At 42.5% G+C, this 23,434-nt stretch overlaps 1 protein-coding gene across 1 annotated transcript in view; it reads left to right on the plus strand.

Annotated features, from left to right (window-relative positions):
- The window catches only part of LOC115109799 (protein piccolo-like), a 106,209-nt gene extending 85,236 nt beyond the window's left edge, over nt 1–20,973 (plus strand). Inside the window, 12 exon segments of the mRNA XM_065009764.1 lie at nt 763–893; nt 2,920–2,946; nt 6,756–6,849; nt 7,707–7,778; nt 8,199–8,450; nt 10,886–10,964; nt 11,512–11,706; nt 15,081–15,219; nt 15,766–15,833; nt 19,184–19,327; nt 19,657–19,802; nt 20,649–20,973. Coding sequence (XP_064865836.1) covers nt 763–893; nt 2,920–2,946; nt 6,756–6,849; nt 7,707–7,778; nt 8,199–8,450; nt 10,886–10,964; nt 11,512–11,706; nt 15,081–15,219; nt 15,766–15,833; nt 19,184–19,327; nt 19,657–19,802; nt 20,649–20,792 — 1,491 coding nt within the window. The 3' untranslated portion in view covers nt 20,793–20,973.
- The last annotated feature ends 2,461 nt before the right edge of the window (nt 20,974–23,434 follow it).

A 23,434-nucleotide genomic window follows, 5' to 3' on the forward strand; every position in this document is an offset into this window, starting at 1 on the left:
AGTTTGATGCATACATCAAATCCAATGCATGCGGAACACAGAACGCACTGCAACAGCCTCTGCAATGTAATGCTGCAAGGCAATCGCAGCGTTCCATTGGAAATGAATGTACTTCTGGTGTAGCAAAACGCATTGACGCTGTCGTTCTGATCGAGGTGTCATTACTGTATGGCATGTGTTTGTCCTTTATCGACTAAGGTGAAATGAAGCTACAGCAGCCAAGGTGAGAATGGCTGAAGTCATTTTTGCATCTTTTTTTAATGTTCTCCAAATATAATTTTAGAGCTTTTAAATTGTGTAGAAATAGAGTAGACCTAAATCAGCTTTAAAATATATATATATATTCCTTGTAGGGGGTTACCACTAAACGTGTATCTAACGTGAATATTTTCCCAATGTTAATATTCAAATGGGTTTATTTAAATAAATTAGGGCAGTTACAAATAAACAGTTATTCAATACAATGCATCTAAGTTTAAGCCAATTTGCAATGCAATTTGTGATACAATTTGACTGGTTATTGGTCCCCCCTTGGCAAACCCCAGTCTCACACCTACTCTGTTTGCTACTGACTCCTCCAGTCTGGAGTCTGTAGAGTGTGCCTTATATTCCTGAATTCCTCCACTTGATTGATCCACCTGTCAAGAGTTTGATGATAAGTCAGAATCAGGTTGTCTAGTGTTGAGAAACACTGGTCTACATGCCTGTAGAACCTAGTTGAACATACTGCATGTCTCTCTCTGTCCACTCTGCCCCCTGCAGCTCCAGATCAACTATGACAGGAACCTGGGGAACCTGATAGTGCATGTGCTCCAGGCCAGGAACCTGGCTCAGAGAGACCCCAACAGATACTCTGACCCATTTGTCAAGGTTTACCTCCTACCAGGGAGAGGGTGAGATACTTCACAATGCTTTTAACTCCTTCTTGACTCATTTTTTTCTCTCTCTCTCTCTCTCTCTCTCTCTCTCTCTCTCTCTCTCTCTTTCGCTCTGCCTTGCATTATCTCTCTCTCTCTCTCTCTCTCTCTCTCTTTCGCTCTGCCTTGCATTTCTCTCTCTCTCTCTCTCTCTCTCTCTCCCTCTCTCTACTTTAATGACTATTTACTGTTACTCTGATGTGCCTTTATTAATCTGTGTTAGATTTACTGTGAGCTCTCTGTGAAAGATTGATTGTAAGTAGAAGCCTAGGAGTTCATAAAACATGATAGTGACACATCCAACTGTGGGCTACTTTCATTTCTTATCTCCATGGCTTCTAACTGGCCTCAGTTGGCATATTGAGTGTACGTGTATTGGTATTGTGGCTAGTCAGATTCATATAATAATTTGATTCAAATGTTTGCATGCTTTGCAAGAAGAAGGATTTCCCTATTAACCCTGTTTACATCAGGCTAGCTGATGGCTCTCTGATAACCGCAGAAAATCGCCAATCAAAATAAATGTTCAACCACAGTGACCAAGTTATTTTTGGGAAGTATATTTGATTCTGAGTTGGGACATATGAAGTCTGTTTGTGGAAACTACTTCTAAGACACATACATTCAGTTGATTCAAACTCACTTCACTCACGCTAAAGAGGGAGGCTCTCGGCTGGTGCTAGCACACGCGCAGATCAAATACACCACTGGAACGCCGATTAAGGTGTTTACATGTCCTAATAATTCAAATGATTGCTCCGAAAACCAGGTGTTTTAATCGGTGTATGTTTACTTAGATTTAGACCTTACGCCGATTAAGATAAGCAGAGTAAGGTGTTTACATGACTATTGCATAATCTGACTACCATAGCCTAGTGGTTAGAGCATTGGGCCAGTAACCGCAAAGGTTGCTGGATTGAATCCCTGAGCTGACAAGGTAAAAATCTGTTTTTCTGCCACTGAGCAAGGCAGTTAACCCACTATTCCCTGGGCGCTGTGGATGTCGATTAGTGCAGCACCTCTCTGATTCAGAGGGGTTGGGTTAAATGCGGAAGACACATTTCAGTTGAATGCATTCAGTTGTACAACTAACTAGGTATACCCATTTTCCTAATCAATTTAATATCAAATTATGAACCTTTATTTAACTCGGAAAGTCAGTTAAGAACAAATTCTTATTTACAATGAGGGCCTACCCCGGCCAAACCCGGACGACGCTGGGCCAATTGTGCGCCGCCCTATAGGACTCTCACCGGAGTTGATACAGCCTTGATTCGAACACGGTGCATGTAAACGTACTCATGGACAGATACTACAACTTGATATGAAACAGTTTGGTCACTGTATCAAAGCATTCTATATTTACTCTAAGATATTCTCTTTAATGCTGTGTGTGTGTGTGTGTGTGTGTGTGTGTGTGTGTGTGTGTGTGTGTGTGGTCTCTAGATTGGCTGCAGTGTTCTCTTTCTGAGTGCTCTGATGTTTTAGTGTAGTAAGGTTCAACCCTCCCACGGGACAGCGATTATCAGTTTATCAGCATCAGCTTAGCGTATCCCTCTCTCCTTCCCTGCCCCATCATTGTCTCCATCCCTCTCTTCCTGTGAAAAGGCAGAGAGATCAATAGTCTTAATCTGACCTATAACACTATCTGCTTTCTACTAATGGCTCTAACAGCCATGTTCATAGGATTTTACAGTACAGTGCCAGAGACTCTACCCTGATTTCGGATTGGATCAAAGATGCAGAGACTGTATCCGGATTGGATAGAAACTGCCAGCACACACACACGCACACTGTCCTTTAGCTCAGTATATAGGGACTGCTTGATATGTGTTTAAACAGTAGACAGTAGTAAATAAACCATGTCTTCATGTTTCTATGTTGTCGTTCTTTATCTCCTTCCCTTTATGTCTCTGTTTCTCTGACGATTTCTTTCTTTTTGCTGTTCTTGTTGTTTGTTGTCTGTTGTCTCTACCCTCCTCTCCCTCCCCTGGACTCTCAGACAAGTCATGGTAGTCCAGAACGCAAGGTAGTGTAGTGCTTCTCTGCTTCTCTCCTTCTCTCCTTCTCTTCTTCTCCGATTCTGTTCTTATCTGCTTCTATCCTTCTCTGCTCTCTTCTTCTCTGCTGCTATCCTTCTCTGCTCTCTTCATTCTCTGCTTCTATCCTCTGCTCTCTTCTTCTCTGCTGCTATCCTTCTCTGCTCACTTCCTTCTCTGCTTCTATCCTCTGCTCTCTTCTTCTCTGCTGCTATCCTTCTCTGCTCACTTCCTTCTCTGCTTCTATCCTCTGCTCTCTTCTTCTCTGCTGCTATCCTTCTCTGCTCTCTTCCTTCTCTGCTGCTATCCTTCTCTGCTCTCCTTCTTCTCTGCTGCTATCCTTCTCTGCTCTCCTTCTCTGCTGCTATCCTTCTCTGCTCTCTTCCTTCTCTGCTGCTATCCTTCTCTGCTCTCCTTCTTCTCTGCTGCTATTCTTCTCTGCTCTCCTTCTCTGCTTCTATCCTCTGCTCTCTTCCTTCTCTGCTCTCTTCATTCTCTGCTGCTATCCTTCTCTGCTCTCTTCATTCTCTGCTGCTATCCTTCTCTGCCCCCCTTCTTCTCTGCTTCTATCCTCTGCTCTCTTCCTTCTCTGCTTCTATCCTCTGCTCTCTTCCTTCTCTGCTGCTATCCTCTGCTCTCTTCCTTCTCTGCTGCTATCCTTCTCTGCTCTCCTTCTTCTCTGCTTCTATCCTCTGCTCTCTTCATTCTCTGCTGCTATCCTTCTCTGCTCTCTTCCTTCTCTGCTGCTATCCTTCTCTGCTCTCCTTCTTCTCTGCTTCTATCCTCTGCTCTCTTCCTTCTCTGCTGCTATCCTTCTCTGCTCTCCTTCTATCCTCTGCTCTCCTTCTTCTATCCTCTGCTCTCTTCCTTCTCTGCTGCTATCCTTCACTGCTCTCTTCCTTCTCTGCTCTCCTTCTTCTCTGCTGCTATCCTTCTCTGCTCTCCTTCTCTGCTGCTATCCTTCTCTGCTCTCTTCCTTCTCTGCTGCTATCCTTCTCTGCTCTCCTTCTCTGCTTCTATCCTCTGCTCTCTTCCTTCTCTGCTCTCTTCATTCTCTGCTGCTATCCTTCTCTGCTCTCTTCATTCTCTGCTGCTATCCTTCTCTGCTCCCCTTCTTCTCTGCTTCTATCCTCTGCTCTCTTCCTTTCTCTGCTGCTATCCTCTGCTCTCTTCCTTCTCTGCTGCTATCCTTCTCTGCTCTCCTTCTTCTCTGCTTCTATCCTCTGCTCTCTTCCTTCTCTGCTGCTATCCTTCTCTGCTCTCTTCCTTCTCTGCTTCTATCCTCTGCTCTCCTTCTTCTCTGCTTCTATCCTCTGCTCTCTTCCTTCTCTGCTGCTATCCTTCTCTGCTCTCCTTCTTCTCTGCTTCTATCCTCTGCTCTCTTCCTTCTCTGCTGCTATCCTTCTCTGCTCTCCTTCTTCTCTGCTTCTATCCTCTGCTCTCTTCCTTCTCTGCTGCTATCCTTTACTGCTCTCTTCCTTCTCTGCTCTCCTTCTTCTCTGCTGCTATCCTTCTCTGCTCTCCTTCTCTGCTGCTATCCTTCTCTGCTCTCTTCCTTCTCTGCTGCTATCCTTCTCTGCTCTCCTTCTTCTCTGCTGCTATTCTTCTCTGCTCTCCTTCTCTGCTTCTATCCTCTGCTCTCTTCCTTCTCTGCTCTCTTCATTCTCTGCTGCTATCCTTCTCTGCTCCCCTTCTTCTCTGCTTCTATCCTCTGCTCTCTTCCTTCTCTGCTGCTATCCTCTGCTCTCTTCCTTCTCTGCTGCTATCCTCTGCTCTCTTCCTTCTCTGCTGCTATCCTTCTCTGCTCTCCTTCTTCTCTGCTTCTATCCTCTGCTCTCTTCATTCTCTGCTGCTATCCTTCTCTGCTCTCTTCCTTCTCTGCTTCTATCCTCTGCTCTCCTTCTTCTCTGCTTCTATCCTCTGCTCTCTTCCTTCTCTGCTGCTATCCTTCTCTGCTCTCCTTCTTCTCTGCTTCTATCCTCTGCTCTCTTCCTTCTCTGCTGCTATCCTTCACTGCTCTCTTCCTTCTCTGCTTCTCTTCTTCTCTGCACTCTTCCTGCTCTCCTTCTGTGCTTCTCTCCTTCTCTGCCTCTCTCCTTCTTTGCATTCTATCTCTGTTTCTCTGCCCCTCTGTCTCCTACTTTCCTTCCCTCCCTCTTTTTCTATCATTCTATCACTCTGGCTCTCTAATTATCTGCCTCTCTGCTTTCAGTCTGTTTCCCCCCCTGCTTCAATGTGCAATGTGATTATCTGATTGTGCAGATGTAGCCAAGAACATTGCCGTGTTGAAATCAAAGTTGAAATGTGAAATCATTTCATGAGTCAGATGTGTTTTTCACCTCACCTTTATGCTCTCTGCTACAGGAGTGGAGCTGTGCCTTACAGTCAAATATTGATTCAACCAGACAAACATACATACATCACTATTTCTTTGACTTTATTCTTGTTTCATGTTGTTATCTTGTCTAGCCAGTGTCTATACACTACTATTCAAAGGTTTGGGGTCACTTAGAAATGTCCTTGTTTTTGAAAGAAAAGCACATTTTTTGTCCATTAAAATAGTATAAAATACAGTGTATACATTGTTAATGCTGTAAATGACAATTGTAGCTGGAAACGGCAGATTTTTTATGGAATACATTAGAGTGTCTAGTTTGACAAACGGACGCCTCACAAGTCCTCAACTGGCAGCTACATTACATAGTATCTGCAAAACACCAGTCACAAGGTCAACAGTGAAGAGGCGACTCCGGGATCCTGGCCTTCTAGACAGTCACAAAGAAAATCCATATCTCAGACTGGCCAATAAAAGATTAAGATGGGAAAAAGAACACAGACACTGGACAGAGGAACTCTGCCTAGAAGGCCAGCATCCCGGAGTCGCCTCTTCACTGTTAACATTGAGACTGGTTTTTTGTGGGTACTTTTTAGGAAGCTGCCAGTTGAGGACTTGTGAGGCGTCTGTTTCTCAAACTAGACACTCTAATGTACTTGTCCTCTTGCTCAGTTGTGCCTCCAAATCCTCTTTTTTCATTCTGTGAAGGGAGTAATACACACCGTTGTTCGAGATCTTCAGTTTCTTGGCAATTTCTCACATGGAATAGCCTTCATTTCTCAGAACAAGAATAGACTGACAAGTTTAAGAAGAAAGTTATTTGTTTCTGGCCATTTTGAGCCTGTAATCGAACCCAGAAATGCTGATGCTCCAGATACTCAACTAGTCTAAAGAAGGCCAGTTTTATTGCTTCTTAAATTAGGACAACAATTTTCAGCTGTGCTAACATAATTGGGAAAGTGTTTTCTAATGATCAATTAGCCTTTTAAAATTATAAACTTGGATTAGCCTACACAATTTGCCATTGGAACAGGAGTGATGGTTGCTGATAATGGGCCTCTGTACGCCACTGTAGATATTCCAGAAAAAAAATCTGCCGTTTCCAGCTACAATATTCATTTACAACATTAACAGTGTCTACACTGTATTTCTGATACATTTGATGTTATTTTAATGAACAAGAAATGTGCTATTCTTTCAAAAACAAGGACATTTCAATGTGACCCCAAACTTTTGAACGGTGGTGTACATTTGACTCTCATCCAACATTTGCAAGGCATCATGTACAATATATGATGATATAATTATATTGAATCAGATATTCAATTATTGACATCCTGCTATATCATCTTTATATCTATCATCAAATGTCATTTTGCAAAATCTACGATAATGTGGACATATTAGCATATTAACAAAGACCACATCTGAGACTAAATGTGTTCCTTTGCTATGACATCATAGTGGTGAGAACAAGAGGAGGACCAAGTACGTTCAGAGGAGTCTGAACCCAGAGTGGAACCAGACCGTCATCTACAAGAACATACACCTGGAACAGGTAGGAACACACACACACACACACAAAGCACCCACTAACGCATCAGTCACACACAAATCCATACACATCCACATTGAACATTATTTTGAATGAATGTATTTAGTTAGTCTTATTTCAAGTTGAATTGGTAGCTCTGAATCCTTGTGGATGTTCTGACAGTCTCTCTGCAGCCTCAGTACCCATTACCAATCCCCTGAAGCCCATAACACCACTCTCCTGACTAGGTTTAACAACCCTCTCCACCCCTCATTCTGAGCCCTTACAGAATACAAATCACCAGCAAGAGAAAGAGAGAGACAGAGACTTCTTCATTCAACCTAACAGTAGCCCTTGGCTGCAATTTGGACCACTTAAAATGAGTGAAGTCTATCCTTACAGCGCTCTCTCTCAGTGGACAGTAGCATCTCAAGTCTAGTGGTTCTTCTGTGACTCTTTTCTCTATTCTGCCCAATGAGGTTGTAAACGCTGCACTATCACTCACTCACTCACCCACTCACTCACCCACTTCTCTGCCAAGCGTGCACACACATACACACACACACACACACACACACACACACACACACACACACACACACACACACACACACACACAAACACACACGTATTCATACACACACACACACACACACACACCCACTCACAATCACAGAGTCCCCTGACAGGCTGGTGGAATGAGATTGGTCTGCGTGGGTGTTGTACTTGGCATAACTTGTTTAAATGCATTTGTAAATTTAAGTATATATCTCTCTCTGTCTCTATGTCTCTCTCTCTCTATCATTATCTCCCATTCCCTATTTTCTCCCATCCCTCTCACTCTCTCCCTCTCTCCTCCCTCCTATCCCACTCTCTCTCAGCTGAAGAAGAAGACTCTGGAGGTGACAGTGTGGGATTATGACAAATCTTCCTCCAATGACTTCCTGGGAGAAGTGAGTGTCTCCAGAATCAGACACACTCTGGTTGGACTGTCACATACATTCACTTGAGTCGTCCCTTTGCCCTAATGTCTCCTGATGTTTTTAAGTGTTCTCCAGCCAACAGAGGCTTATAATTTCAGTTTACCCTTCCCAATAAAACTATATTCACAAGTAATTTGACGTTTTATCAGTCTGTAGAATGAATCCCATTGATCCTCTGCTAAATGGACAAGGAGCCTAATTATTTATAAAGCAGTATGATGGTATGTTTCAACATCACAGAACCCCATGTCTGAAAACTATTTACTATATTTTCATGTATCTACAGTATAAGTATTTGCTTACACATGCCTACTCTCTACCCCTCTCTCTCTCTCTGGCTCTGTCTTTCTCAATCTTTATCTCTCTCTGTCTCGCTGTCTCTCTCTCCAGGTGTTGATAGATCTGTCTAACACAACTCAGCTGGACAACACTCCTCGCTGGCTGCCTCTGAAGGAGCAGAGTGAGAGCATTGAGCATAGCAGATCACATCACATCGCCCAGGGGCCTGGGGGGCCAGAAGCAGGGGCAGGGCCGGGACAGGGGCCCATAGCGGGGCAAGGACCAGGCAAGGACATGGGGCCAGGATTAGGACAAGGACAAGGCCTAATGCATGGACAGGGACAGGGGCAGGGGCAGGGGCAGGTACTGTACAGTATTCATTGTCTAACATCTATCCTTTTCATAATGGATTGTATGTTTTATTCACTCTTAGAAAAAATGGTTCCAAAAAGTTTATTTGCAGAGGAATAGTGTTCGACCAAGAACCATTTTGATCAGAAGAACCCTTTTTGGAAGACAAGGATTCTTTGTAAGTCAAAGGGTTCTTCTTAGTATATAATCCTAAGATCTGTTTTGGGAAGAAAGAGTTATTTGATGATTTTGTGGAAGACAAGAAGGCAGTCAGGTCCATGTATTTGGACAGTGACACAATTTGTATCAGTTTGGCTCTGTACGCCACCACAATGGATTTGAAAGGAAACAATCAAGATGTGCTTTAAGTGTAGACTTTCATCTTTCATTTAAGGGTTTTGTCAAAATTATTGTTTGAACCATGTAAGAATTATAATCCGATTTTATGGGTTTAAGAGTAATTGGACAAGCTAACATAATCATAAATTAAATTGTGAGTTGAAATCCTTTGCAATCAATGACTGCCTGAAGTCTGGAAGCCATAGACCTCACCAGATGCTGGGTTTCTTCCCTGGTGATGCTCTGCCATGCCTTTACTGCAGCCGTCTCCAGTTCCTGCTTGTTCATTGGGCGTTTTGCCTTCAGTTTTGCCTTCAGCAAGTGAAATGCATGCTCAATTGGATTCAGGTCAGGTGATTGACTTGATGGTGGTATGCTCTGATCATGAACAGTTCCTTCCCTTCTCCATACGCTTCTCTTCCCATCATTCTGGTACAAGTTGATCTTTGTCTCATCTGTCCATAGGATGTTGTTCCAAAACTGCACCGGCTTTTTAGATATTTTCTGGCAAACTCTAATCTGGTCTTCCTGTTTTTGAGTCTTACCAATGGTGTACATCTTGTGGTAAACCGTCAGTATTTACTCTGATGAAGTCTACTCTTGATTGTTGACTTTGACACAGATACACCTGTCTCCTGGAGGGGGTTCTTGATCTGGCCAACTGTTGTGAAGGGGTTTTTCTTCAACAGTGAGATAATTATTCTGTCATCCACCACAGTTAACCCACTGTTCCTAGGCCGTCATTGTAAATAATAATTTGTTCTTAACTGACTTGCCTAGTTAAATAAAGTTTAAATAAAATAAAAGTTGTTTTCTGTGGTCTTCCGGGCCTTTTGGTGTTCCTGAACTCACCAGTGCGTTCTTTCTTTCTAAGAATGTACCAAATAGTTGATTTGGCCACACCTAATGTTTTTGCTATCTCTCTGATGGGTTTGTTTGATTTTTCAGCCTAATGACTCGTTTCACTGGCAGTGACAGCTCTTTGGACTTCATATTGCGGGTTAACAGCAACAGATTACAAATGAAAATGCTGCATTTGAAATCAACTCTAGACCTTTTATCTACTTACTTGTAAATAAACTAATGAGGGAATAACACACACCTGGTCATGGACTTTTGGTCCCTTAAAAAGGGGGGGTGACATATACCACGTGATGTAATTCCTACTCCATTCACACGACTTGGATGTAAATACCCTCAAATTAAAACTCTGGACTTTCAGCTTTTATTCATTATTTATTTTCAACTCCAATATGCTGTGGTAGATAGCTAAAATAATAATAACTTGGTCAGTGTACAAATATTTATGGAACTGCCTGTAGAACCATATACAGTATAATATCTCCCAGCAAGCTCTACTGCAGGGAGATTAGAATAAATAGTTTGTTTTACTTTAATATCTGTGTTTTTGCATGTACATTGATTGGTTCATTAATTTAATGCTGCAGAAAGATAAATAACATACAGTTTTGTAACCTAATCCAATCTGTTAGTAATTGCATTTATTGCACCCATTACTGAGATGGTTGTTCCAGTATACTGTATGTGAATGAGGTAGTCACAGTTAATGTTGTCTTCCCTACCCTGGCAGTCATTCTGAATGCAGGTTGCTGGTATCCTAACTCTGACTTCCAATAGGAATTACAGGACACTTTGCAAGTCAGCATAATGTAACTTGAATGCCTGATGTGGCCTGTAAACTAGGAGATTCCTGCCCTCAGAGAATGGGCTTGTGATATATGTACTGTCATGAATAATTACATTTTAAAGGCTAATAAGGCTGGTGGAACTCTTCAAAGATAAAAGGGTTCTCAGTAGAACCCCATTATTAACGGTTCTAAGAAGAACCTTTAGATACAATTAGTCTTGGTAGAACCATATACAGGAGGTTCTTTGAAGAACCCTACATAGAGGGTTCTAGATAGAACTCTCTGCAAAGGGTTCTATCCAGCACCAAAAAGAGTTTCCCTATGGGGACAAACCGAAGAACCCTTTATCGTTCTACTTAGCACCTGTTCTTCTAAGAGTGTATGTTTGCCTTAATGATGTAAGATGATATATTATAATGCATATAAAGCACAAAGAATTGAATGTAAACCTATTGACAGATGGAGGAGTGCCTTGAGTCCCCCAAGAATTCTGTGATAAAGAGCAGAAGCCACGGGATCTTCCCTGACCCATCAAAAGGTAAGAGCCTCTCCCAGCTGCCTTATTGTGTGGTTTAGCCACCCTGTTACTTGACAGTTTTTCTTCTTGTCTGTTTTGCTGATTGCCACTCTGTTGTCATAGTGATATAACATGTAGTCATGGTGACAGTTTTAGGAATGGATACTCAGCTGTCGTAATTATACTTTTAGTGCCAGTCACTTCTTTGGCTCAGTGCCATCCATGTTGTGGAGACCTGACCCATAGACTAGAGGCACAGTACAAATGTCTAACTACTACATGGCGCTTTTAGTGACTTTTACAGTAAAGACACTTTAAAGAAGTTTCCTTTCTTTCATCTATCTATCTATCTATCTATCTATCTATCTATCTATCTATCTATCTATCTATCTATCTATCTATCTATCTATCTATCTATCTATCTATCTATCTATCTACCTATACCTACCTACCTACCTACCTACCTACCTACCTACCTACCTACCTACCTACCTACCTACCTACCTACCTACCTACCTACCTACCTACCTACCTACCTACCTACCTACCTACCTACCCTCCCTCGCAGACATGCAGATGGTGACTCTAGAGAAGTCCCACAGTAGTCCCGGCAGCTCTAAGTCATCGTCAGACGGCCAGCTTCGTTCCCACGGTCCGTCCCGCAGCCAGAGCAAGAGCAGTGTCACGCAGGCCCACCTGGAGGATGCTGGGATAGCTATAGCTGCCGCAGAGGCCGCTGTGCAACAAGCCCGCCTCCAACCGAGTAATCTACACCCCTTCCTGTGACACACTTCCTCTCCGCTCCACAACGCATGCTAGCTCATCTTCTCTCTGTTTATCTCTCCTCCTGTTCTATCACTCTGTTCTAGCCTTCTGATTGGTTATTTTACGCAATTAGTAGGTTCCTATAATTAGGCGAACAGTTCTATGTTGTTAGGTTTTCTTGTTTGATCCAGTGGTGCAACAGAGTTCATCACTAAAACATTGCTGGGGAAAGTTGGCCAAAACACCATTTCCTTTACATACATCAGAGACACTCACAGCAGCCCAGAGTATGAACAGAAAGAATACAGGACAGAGAAGGTAACAGACACAGTTCAGCCGCTCCTGTCTCTTCTCTAGAGTGAAGATATATGTCTATATCTTGCGTGGTTTTTACTCTGCCCCAGTGTGATCCCCTGTCCGTCCTCCACGTCTAGAAACCACGCTAAGGATAGCAAACACTCATTATTCAAACTATGGGCCCTTCAGTCACTTCTGGACAGAGCTTGTTGTGGCATACAGCCCCCCCCCCCGGTGTTTGTTTGGTTCTCTGGACCACTCCCCCCAACAACTAACCTCTGGAGAATAGAAGAGGTCAAGCACCCATGTGTGTGTGTATGACCCCTGACCCCTGACCCCTAAGCTGGTTCAATGTAACAATACACACACCCTGAGATGTACAGTCTAGCACTACCCCTGATGAGATTTAAAAACTGACCAAACACACCAGCAAGTACAGACACAGCAGCACGGGGGTCAAAGGGCAACAGGAAACTGACTCTGCACTCACTGGCCAATTAGAGTACGGACAGGAGACAGCTGACCTTCAGGGGAACGGTAGTGTATAGCGAAGGTGAGACAACAGGACAGGAGTGTAGATATTTTTAATCAAAAGAAGTACATATAACCTCACTAATCAAACTAAAGGCCATTCTCTCCTCTAGAGAACCATGCTCTCAGTAAGGACCATAATACAACTTCATGATGATGTAAACCATTCAGAGCTCAGATAAATACATGTAAATATTCAAAAACTTCTCAATAGCTGCTTTGGTATTTGTACCCTTGCATTTTCACCAGCCTACACTGTCAAATATTTAGTTTATACGACATCAAGAGATATCATCACACTTCTCTCTTTGCTTGTGTTTTATCTCATACTTCTTTTCCATACTTTTTTATAATGAGTCATGAAGTCAATCGAATGTTTTTCAAAATGCACATATATGGTTCTTCGTCTGCAGGATGAATTCATTTAAATTCATAGTAAATGTACAAATCAATTCAAGTAATTACCATAACTATTATTTTATCATCACTCTTCTCTGTTTCTGAATCATTATTATATTTCCGTTATCCGTCATTTGCTTTTACATCTCAAACTGGCTGTTTTTTTAGTTGGGATCATTATGAGATTGTTAAAAGACATTATAAAGGGGTCATACATAAAGGGGTCATACATAAAGGGGTCATACATGCTCATGACAAGGTATTATAGCTCCAGTGCCTATAGAAAATGTACACCCCTTCAACTTTTTCACATTTTGTTGTGTCAGTGCCTTTCATGCATTTAAATAAGGACCCCCCCCCCCCCCCATGTATTTTCACACCATATTTGTTGTGTGTTTCAAAAAAAGTGTATATTAAACATGCAACACTGAAATATCATAATTGGACAAGTCTCCACCCCCTGAGGTAATACTTGGTGGAAGCACCTTTCGCAGCAATTACAGCTGTGAGTCTGTTGGGATAGGTCTCGACCAACTTTGCACACTTAGATTTGATAATATTTGATGATTCTTCTTCACAAAACTGTTCAGGCTCTGTCAAGTTCATGCCACAAATTATTGACTGGATTTAGGTCAGAGCTCTGACTGGGCCACTCAAGGGCGTTTACCTTTTTCCCCCCTTAGCCACTCCACTGTAGCTTTGGCTGTGTGCTTCAGGCCATTGTCATGCTGAAAGATACACTTCAATCCCAGTTTCAGATTTCTTGCAGAGGGCAGCAGGTTTTCTTCAATGACCACACAACATTTTGCCACACGGATACAGAATGTACTTGCTCGGTCATCCAGTTTGGATGGATGTCCTGATCTTGGCAGGGTCTTGGTGGTGCCATACACCTTCCACTTCTGATGAATCATCTAGACCATTCTCCCAGGGATCTTCAAGGCCTTTTGAAGTATTTTCATATCCATACCTATATCTGTGCCTTTCCACAACTTTGTCACGTAATTATTTTGAAAGCTCCTTGGTGCTCATGGTTGAGTGTTGGCTTTGCAATTCACTACCCAGAAGAGGGAAGAGAGAGTAGAGTATAGTAGAGTATTAATTTAGAAATCCAAACTTGGTAAATTGTTTTATCACAGCATCATGAATGATTTACAACGACAGGACATGCAGCAATGACCAACACATGATAAAAAACGGAACATATTATGACACATAAAGGCACATAAAGGCACATAAAGGCACATAAAGGCACATAAAGGCACATAAAGGCACATAAAGGCACATGCACCCTGGTATCACTAAATAAGTATTCTGATTGCTGTTTTCTATCCTACTCTTGGGGAGAAAATAGGCAACATTTTCCAATAGGAAGATCTCAGTTACACTCAATCAATTACACTCTCTCGTAAGAGTGGGTTAAAATGACCTTCCAAACCTCTCTGTGGAACATCTGGGCAGGATGAACCTGCTACTAAAGCTGCTCCTGTGTTGCATCAGAGTGGGTGTGTGTCAATGTACATAACCATATGTGTTTTTAGTTACAGCCTTTTCATGAACATGTCCTGCATTGATTCCAGGCTGCAGCCAATTGTAGCACTGGCTTTGTTAATGATTTTGTCAAGCTTGTTAAAGTCTTCCTGAGCTAAACTGCTGAATTTATCCTGAAATCACATTATTCACTACAATTTTACACAGGTGGAGGACTATTAACTTGGTGTGTGATTTTGAAGGTGATTGGTTACACCTGAGCTAATTTAGGATCGCTATTACAAGAGCGGTGAACACTTTGCCAAACAAGGTATTTCAGTTTCTTCATTCTTTTTTAAAGTTGTTTAGATCAATGGGGGGGGTATTAATTACAGGCTATAAGGCAACAAAAGGTGAAAGGGAGTGTAGAGTTTCTATAGGCACTGTAATAATGGATTTTAATATATGTTATAACCGCTAACGGGGAACCAAAAATACACTTTGACCCCCAGGTGTAGCTGCACAATTTGCATATGCATCTAGTAATAACAGTGTTTATTACTATGCTTTATAGAATATTATGGACGGACACACACACACACACACACACACACACACACACAGTCATTCTATGCCCCTCCTCTCTCTCGTTCTCTTTCCCCCACCCCTCTGTAGGACCAGGCCACAGGTTGGGGGATGTGTCTGGGCCGGTGGTGTCCTCAGCCCCCAATCTGCTGGAGGGGTATGGGGGTCTGGATGGAGAAGAGGGGGCTGGCACAGGGGTCGACAGCGCCATTTTCCAGGTCCCACACATGTGAGTAAATAGCCTGTTTGTGGGGTGTCTGTTCCCCAGTCTGCCCTGTACGGAGATTGTGTCTGGTATCCAAACATATATGGCTTGAGATGTGGTCACTGGTCGAATGTGTGTAGGAAGCTACCTAGTTTAAATATCAACAGTAGTGACACAGCAGCTGCAGCATAACATTTGATTTACATCATCATCAATATGATTGGTTGGATAATAGTCTATGCGTAGCAGAGCGAGGCAGAAAGACATAGAGAGGAGGGGCTGCATCTACGATCCTCCAACCCAACTCCCTTCTCTAGTCGGGAGTTGCACATGTTTTTCAGGGCACCAGCAACACAGGTAGTTTAGACTGTAGTTAATCACAGTATACTGAAATATCCACACAAGCCCCGAGCCAGCCAGCTACATACTGTATCATGAGTTAGAAGAGGGTATTTTTTCATTTTGAGCACCTGCCCCCTGAAAGGTCTGTGGCACGGCCCTGGTGTAGATGATCTATCACATACCACTTTGTCGTCGGTGTTTCTAAGTGAAATGTGTGTTTACCAACAGAGGGAAGACCATCCCCAACGGCATTGACAAGTCTAGAGGACTGCCACTCTCGCTATCAGACAATGAGGGTAAGACTGTGTGTGTTTGTGTGTGCGTACTTGTTTTCCTACCTTATCAGGACCCCAATGTTACAACAATTCACCCAAATGTCCTGACAAAGATTTAAAAACAATAACCTTTTTTTCAATTTGTTCAAATGCTATTTTAAGCTTAAGGTTAGGGTTTTGCTGTTAAGGTTAAGTTTAGTGTTAGGATTTTTTTAGTAAAAATAGGTTACTACCACACAAATAAAGTTGTGTATGTGTGTGACTCCTTATAAGCTTTGTCTTCATATGTATGCCATCTACTGGACAGAACAGGACATAACACCAACAGGCATAACAGGCCTACCTCTAAATGCAAACCTAGTCCCCTGGACAGAAAGTAACTATGTCTCTCTCTGTGTGTCATAACTATATCTAGGATTCAGATAGCTCAGGATTCATGGTTGCTCCTCACTCAAGTAGAAACTGGAGAGAGGAGAGTCCTGCCCTTGGTCTATTTTGGTGCAGGCAGTATGTCAGTGTTGAATAATTTACAGCAACAGAGAGGAAGGGTGTGTGTATTTCACCATTACTATGTCTGTCTGTCTGTCTTTCTCTCTCAATTCAATTCAATTTTAGGGGTTTTATTTGCATGGGAAACATATGTTTACAATGCCAAAGCAAGTGAAAAAGATAATAAACAAAAGTGAAATAAACAACAACAAAAAACAACAGTAAACATTACACTTACAAAAGTATATACTGTGTTGTAATGATGTGCAAATAGTTAAAGTACAAATGGGAAAATATAGAAATATAGGTTGTATTTACAATGGTGTATGATCTTCACTGGTTGCCCTTTTCTTCTGGCAACAGGTCACAAATCTTGCTACTGTGTAGCACACTGTGGTATTTCACCCAATAGATATAGGAGTTTATCAAAATTGGATTTGTTTTCAAATTCTTTCTGGGTCTGTGCAATTTGAGGGAAATATGTGTCTCTAATACAGTGGGGCAAAAAGTATTTAGTCAACCACCAATTGTGCAAGTTCTCCCACTTAAAAAGATGAGAGGGGCCTGTAATGTTCATCATAGGTACACTTCAGCTATGACTGACAAAATGAGAAAAAAAAATCCAGAAAATCACATTGTAGGATTTTTAATGAATTTATTTGCAAATTATGGTGGAAAATAAGTATTTGGTCACCTACAAACAAGCAAGATTTCTGGCTCTCATAGACCTGTAACTTCTTCTTTAAGAGGCTCCTCTGTCCTCCACTCATTACCTGTATTAATGGTACCTGTTTGAACTTGTTATCAGTATAAAAGACACCTGTCCACAACCTCAAACAGTCACACTCCAAACTCCACTATGGCCAAGACCAAAGAGCTGTCAAAGGACACCAGAAACAAAATTGTAGACCTGCAAAAGGCTGGGAAGACTGAATCTCCAATAGGTAAGCAGCTTGGTTTGAAGAAATGAACTGTGGGAGCAATTATTAGGAAATGGAAGACAAACAAGACCACTGATAATCTCCCTCAATCTGGGGCTCCACGCAAGATCTCACCCCGTGAGGTCAAAATGATCACAAGAACGGTGAGCAAAAATCCCAGAACCACACGGGGGGGCCTAGTGAATGACCTGCAGAGAGCTGGGACCAAAGTAACAAGTCTACCATCAGTAACACACTACGCCGCCAGGGATTCGAATCCTGCAGTGCCAGACGTGCTTAAACCAGTACATGTCCAGGCCCGTCTGAAGTTTGCTAGAGAGCATTTGGATGATCCTGAAGAAGATTGGGAGAATGTCATATGGTCAGATGAAACCAAAATATAACTTTTTGGTAAAAACTCAACTCGTCGTGTTTGGAGGACAAAGAATGCTGAGTTGCCTCCAAAGAACACCATACCTACTGTGAAGCATGGGGGTGGAAACATCAGGCTTGGGGGCTGTTTTCCTGCAAAGGGACCAGGACGACTGATCCATGTAAAGGAAAGAATGAATGGGGCCATGTATCATGAGATTTTGAGTGAAAACCTCCTTCCATCAGCAAGGGCATTGAAGATGAAACGTGGCTGGGTCTTTCAGCATGACAATAATCCCAAACACACCGCCCGGGCAACGAAGGAGTGGCTTCGTAAGAAGCATTTCAAGGTCCTGGAGTGGCCTAGCCAGTCTCCAGATCTCAACCCCATAGAAAATCTTTGGAGGGAGTTGAAAGTCCATGTTGCCCAGCAACAGCCCCAAAACATCAATGCTCTAGAGGAGATCTGCATGGAAGAATGGGACAAAATCCCAGCAACAGTGTGTGAAAACCTTGTGAAGCCTTACAGAAAACGTTTGACCTCTGTCATTGCCAACAAAGGGTATATAACAAAGTATTGAGATAAACTTTTGTTATTGACCAAATACTTATTTTCCACCATAATTTGCAAATAAATTCATTAAAAATCCTACAATGTGATTTTCTGGATTTTTTTTCTAATTTTGTCTGTCATAGTTGAAATGTACCTATGATGAAAATTACAGGCCTCTCTCATCTTTTTAAGTGGGAGAACTTGCACAATTGGTGGCTGACTAAATACTTTTTTGCCCTACTGTATGGTCTAATACATATAATAATACATTTGGCAGGAGGTCAGGAAGTGCAGCTAATTTTCCTGGTCATTTTGTGGGCAGTGTGCACACTGACAGCCTGTCTTTTCTTGAGAGCCAGGCCTGCTTTCGGCGGCCTTTCTCAATAGCAAGGCTATGCTCACAGAATCTTTACATAGTCAAAGATGTCCTTTTTGGGTCAGTCACAGTGGTTTTCTGCCACTGTGTACTCTCTGTTTAGTGCCAAATATCATTCTAGTTTGCTCGGTTTTTTTCCAAATTCTTTCCAACGAGTCAAGAAATTATATTTTTATTTTCTCATGATTTGGTTGGGTCTAGTTGTGTTGCTGTCCTGGGGCTCTGTGGGGTCTGTTTGTAAACAGAGCCCCAGGACCAGCTTGCTTAGGGGGCTCTTCTCAAGGTTCTGTAGGCAATGGCTTTGTTATGAAAGGTTTGGGAATTGCTTCCTTTTAGGTGATTGTAGAATTTAACAGCTCTTTTCTAGATTTGATAATTAGTGGGTATCAGACTAATTCTGCTCTGCATGCATTATTTTGTGTTTTACCTTGTACCAGGGGGATATTTTTGCATGCAGAGTCTCAATTTGGTGTTTGTCCCATTTTGTGAATATTTGGTTGGTGAGCAGACACCAGACCTCATAACCATAAATGGCAATGGGTTCTATAACTGATTCAAGTATCTCTCTCTCTCTCTGTCTCGCCTCCCCCTCCTGCCCTTCTCTCCTCTCCTCCCCTCCTCCCCCTCTCACCCTCCTCCCCTCTTACTACCTCTCCCCCAGGGGGTGGGGGTAAGACCCAGATGATGGGGGAGATCAAGGTGGCCTTGAAGAAGGAGGTGAAACAAGAGGGAGACCAGCTGGTCCTGGAGGTTCTACAGTGTAGAAACATCACTTACAAGTTCAAGAGCCCAGACCACCTACCAGGTGTGTGTGTGTGTGTGTGTGTGTGTGTGCGTGGACAGGAATATTAAACAAACAAACACTTTACCGATAGGGAACATTTTTGCTAGTCACCATGAGGTCAAATGCTATTTTTAGGGGGTTTAGGGTTAAGGTTAGAATTTGTCTTAGGGTTAGAATTACGTTAAAGGTTGAGGTTAGGGTTAGGGTTAGTACGGGCTAGGGTTAGGGGTTAGGGAAAATTTTGAATGGGACTGAATTGTGTGTCCCCACAAGGTTAGCTGTACAAGACTGTGCACCTGTGCATGTCTGTCTCACTGACTGTCTGACCGTCTGACTCTGTCTCTCTGTAGATCTCTATGTGAAGCTGTACGTTGTTAATGTGGCTACTCAGAAGAGAATCATCAAGAAGAAGACAAGAGTGTGTCGACATGACAGAGAACCCTCTTTCAACGAGACCTTTAGGTTCAGCCTCAACCCCACCGGACACTCCCTGCAGGTAACAAACACATGTCTCTGGTTTCCTGCTTCATTCAGACTGTTAATTGTTCTAATAGGCTTGTGTGTGTGTGTGTGTGTGTGTGTGTGTGTGTGTGTGTGTGTGTGTGTGTTTAATACGTGTAATTCTTGTACCTTTCACACACAAATTTTTGTTTTACTATCCCTGAGGAGACCAAATAATTGATTCCCATTCAAAATCTTAACCCTAACCATATCCCTAAACCCCTTACCCTAAACCTAACTTCTGAACCCTAACCCTAATTGTAACCCTAACCCTAACCCTAACCATATCCCAAAATACCTTACCCTAAAGCTAACTTCAAAACCCTAACCCTAACTGTAACCCTAATCCTAACCATAACCCTAAACCCCTTACCCTAAACCTAACTTCTAAACCCTAACCCTAACTGTAACCCTAAACCCCTTACCCTAAACCTAACTTCAAAACCCTAACCCTAACTGTAACCCTAAACCCCTTACCCTAAACCTAACTTCAGAACCCTAACCCTAACTGTAACCCTAAACCCCTTACCCTAAACCTAACTTCTGAACCCTAACCCTAACTGTAACCCTAAACCCCTTACCCTAAACCTAACTTCTAAACCCTAACCCTAATTGTAACCCTAATCCTAACCTTTTTTTTCTTGTGGGGACTGGCGAACTGTCCCCATTTGTCTGTGTTCCTTGTTTTGCTATCCTTGTGAGGACTTCTGGTCCCCACAAGGATAGTAAAACCAAACACATGCTCGCACACACACAAACAAACAAACAAACAAACAAACATAAACACACACACACACAGGATACCCACTACAAGTATGTGTATGTTCTCTCCTGTCCCTAGTTGTTCCTGGTGTCTAACGGGGGTAAGTTTATGAAGAAGACCCTGATAGGAGAGGCCTACATCTGGCTGGACAAGGTGGACATGAGGAAGAGGGTGGTCAGCTGGCACAAGCTGCTGGTCAATTCCACACACAACCAGTCCTGAGAGTTCAACTTGAGATCACAGAGAGGTCAACCAGATGTCAGTGAAGGTCAATGAATAGTATTGGTCAGTGGTTGCTCGTAGAGGAGGACGAAAAAGAGGAAAAGGGATATGAGTTGCGTTACAGAGTGCCCTTCATCTCCTTTGTGTTATTGTATGAATGAATGAATGAAGGAAGGAAGGAAGGGAGGAAGGAGGGAGGAAGGAAGGAAGGAAGGAAGGAAGGAAGGAAGGAAGGAAGGAAGGAAGGAAGGAAGGAAGGAAGGAAGGAAGGAAGGAAGGAAGGAAGGAAGGAAGGAAGGAAGGAAGGAAGGAAGGAAGGAAGGAAGGAAGGAAGGAAGGAAGGAAGGAAGGAAGGGGGCCTATCCCCTCACACTGCCATACATGGACTGTACCCTGATTCTTTATTGGATAGTAACAGCCAGAGACTCAAACCTGATTTCTGATTGGACCAAATATTCAGACTGTACCCCGGATTGGATAGAGGCTGCCAGCACACACACACACACACACACACACACACACACACACACACACACACACTGAGAGAGAGAGAGAAATGAAGAAGTCCCCTTATCTGCTGTAAGAGGGCACACACATCTCACTATCTCCCAGCTCTCTGCTGGACATGTCGGATGAAAAACCTGACGTCAATCAGGACTGTGCAGCAATACCACAGAGTAATTACCATGCCAGAACTACTCCTTTCTGTTTTGTCTGGATCTGATGCTGTTGTCTATGGTTTATCATAGCCTCCACTTTAAGATCTTTGTGATCTGTGAATCTGTCTGTCATTCAGTCAGTCGGTGGGGTGCAAATCAATGTATTTGTTTTTTGTCCTGAGCTGCTTGACAAAGTATGGAATGTTTGTTGTATGGTACTATTCATGTAATGTAAAAAAAAAAAACACACAAAAAAACAAGATGTATGTACATTGAAAATCTATGGTTGATATTGCAGTAACTGAAGCTGACATTATCTGAACACTTCCGTCCAGTAGGTGGCGGTAATTCCCTATTACAGTTAGTTGTCAACCGCCATAAAACTCCAACTCAACCTTACCTGGACAAGTGTTAATGTACATTCAGATGTAGATAGATATATGTCTGAATATTAAATATATCAAAGACACACTGTACAGAGAAATCTTATTTATGAACATAGAGTTTATAACAATAAAACATACAGATATTGCAGATGATGCGAGGGGTCTCCTCATGTGCAGTTTATTCTAAAGACTAAATGTATTCTGTACAGAAGGTATGTATGGAAGGAGCACAGACAATCCAATCACTTTAGCTCTGACGTTATGCAGTTATACTGGGTGTTATTCATTGGAAAAAATAGGAAAATGCAGTTCAAATGGTGAATGTAGAACTCATTTTACAACTGAGACATTAGAGGAGAACTTCCACATGGATATCCCTCCTCTTACAGGTGGGGAGAAGATAACAGATAGAAAGGGGATGTCAGGTCCCTTCCCCTTCAAGCTATCCCCTATTACGTCCTGAATGTTACTGACTGGGGAAGATCATGTGATTTTACTGGACTCATCTGACTTGATGTTTTTGTGTTGTCTTTCACACACGTGACTGGAGGCTTAAACAATAGCTCTTGTTTGAGAGAGAAACCTGGATTGCTGGCCACTTTGCCTGAACTGCAATCGGACAGAGGGATGTGTGGCATCTCTCTGGTGAAGTGCTCTGCTCCCCAGACTGGGCCGCTCACCTGTTCTATGTCAAAGCAACAGGTAAACACACCTGTCCTCTCGGTGTGTGCCATCACAGTCTGGTTCTGTATGCTGTGTGTGCCATCACAGCCTGGTTCTGTATGCTGTGTGTGTGTGTCTTAATGTCGTCACACATGGCCTATTTTCCTCTCAAAGATTAGCGTAAAAAGAAAGTGTGAACTGTTCTTTTAAAAATCAATATGTGGTTTGTTTATTAACATCCAACATCATGCTGTACACTGTAAATTGTACACTGTGCAGTCGGTGTCAGTGTAAGTGGGGGTAATGCAACAACACAGTGAACCAGCCTGTGGCACTGTCTCTGCTCAACGCTCTAAGTCATTACCTATGGCCCAGTCATCACATATGGCCGGAACATGCTGATACACACTTATATACAGTATAGGTCTATGTTACTGTCAGTCATCACTATAGTAGCCTGGTTTACTTCTCGGTTCAGCTATTACATTCCATTCCTTGTACTCTGTGTCTTTGGTAAATGACAGGAGTGGCAGGGAGGGGAATATTAGCTAAAAATATTTGTACCCAGACTATGAATATATCATAGTAAACAACATCACCAGGTGACCCAACAGACCTTACTACCCTCAACCCGACTGCTAGTGTCTAGGCATATCACTGAGGAACTAGGGGTGACAGATGCAATTTCCTAATACATAAAGTCCATATCAGAGGCTCGAAATGCAGACACTGAGTCAAGATGTCAGAATGTTCATGAGTCAAGATGTCAGAATGTTCAAAAAACAAAAAATAAACATGATTTTAAAGAAAGGTAAAAAAAGTTTTACAAAAGTTAATTGTCGTGCCAACCTTATTTTGTAAGCAAACCCATTGGTTCTGTTGAAGTAATTCTATGCAACATAGACTGTGTTTGAATGCATTTTCTTAACATGTA

The sequence above is a fragment of the Oncorhynchus nerka genome, linkage group LG25 (assembly GCF_034236695.1).
Source record: "Oncorhynchus nerka isolate Pitt River linkage group LG25, Oner_Uvic_2.0, whole genome shotgun sequence".
Lineage (NCBI taxonomy): Eukaryota > Metazoa > Chordata > Actinopteri > Salmoniformes > Salmonidae > Oncorhynchus > Oncorhynchus nerka.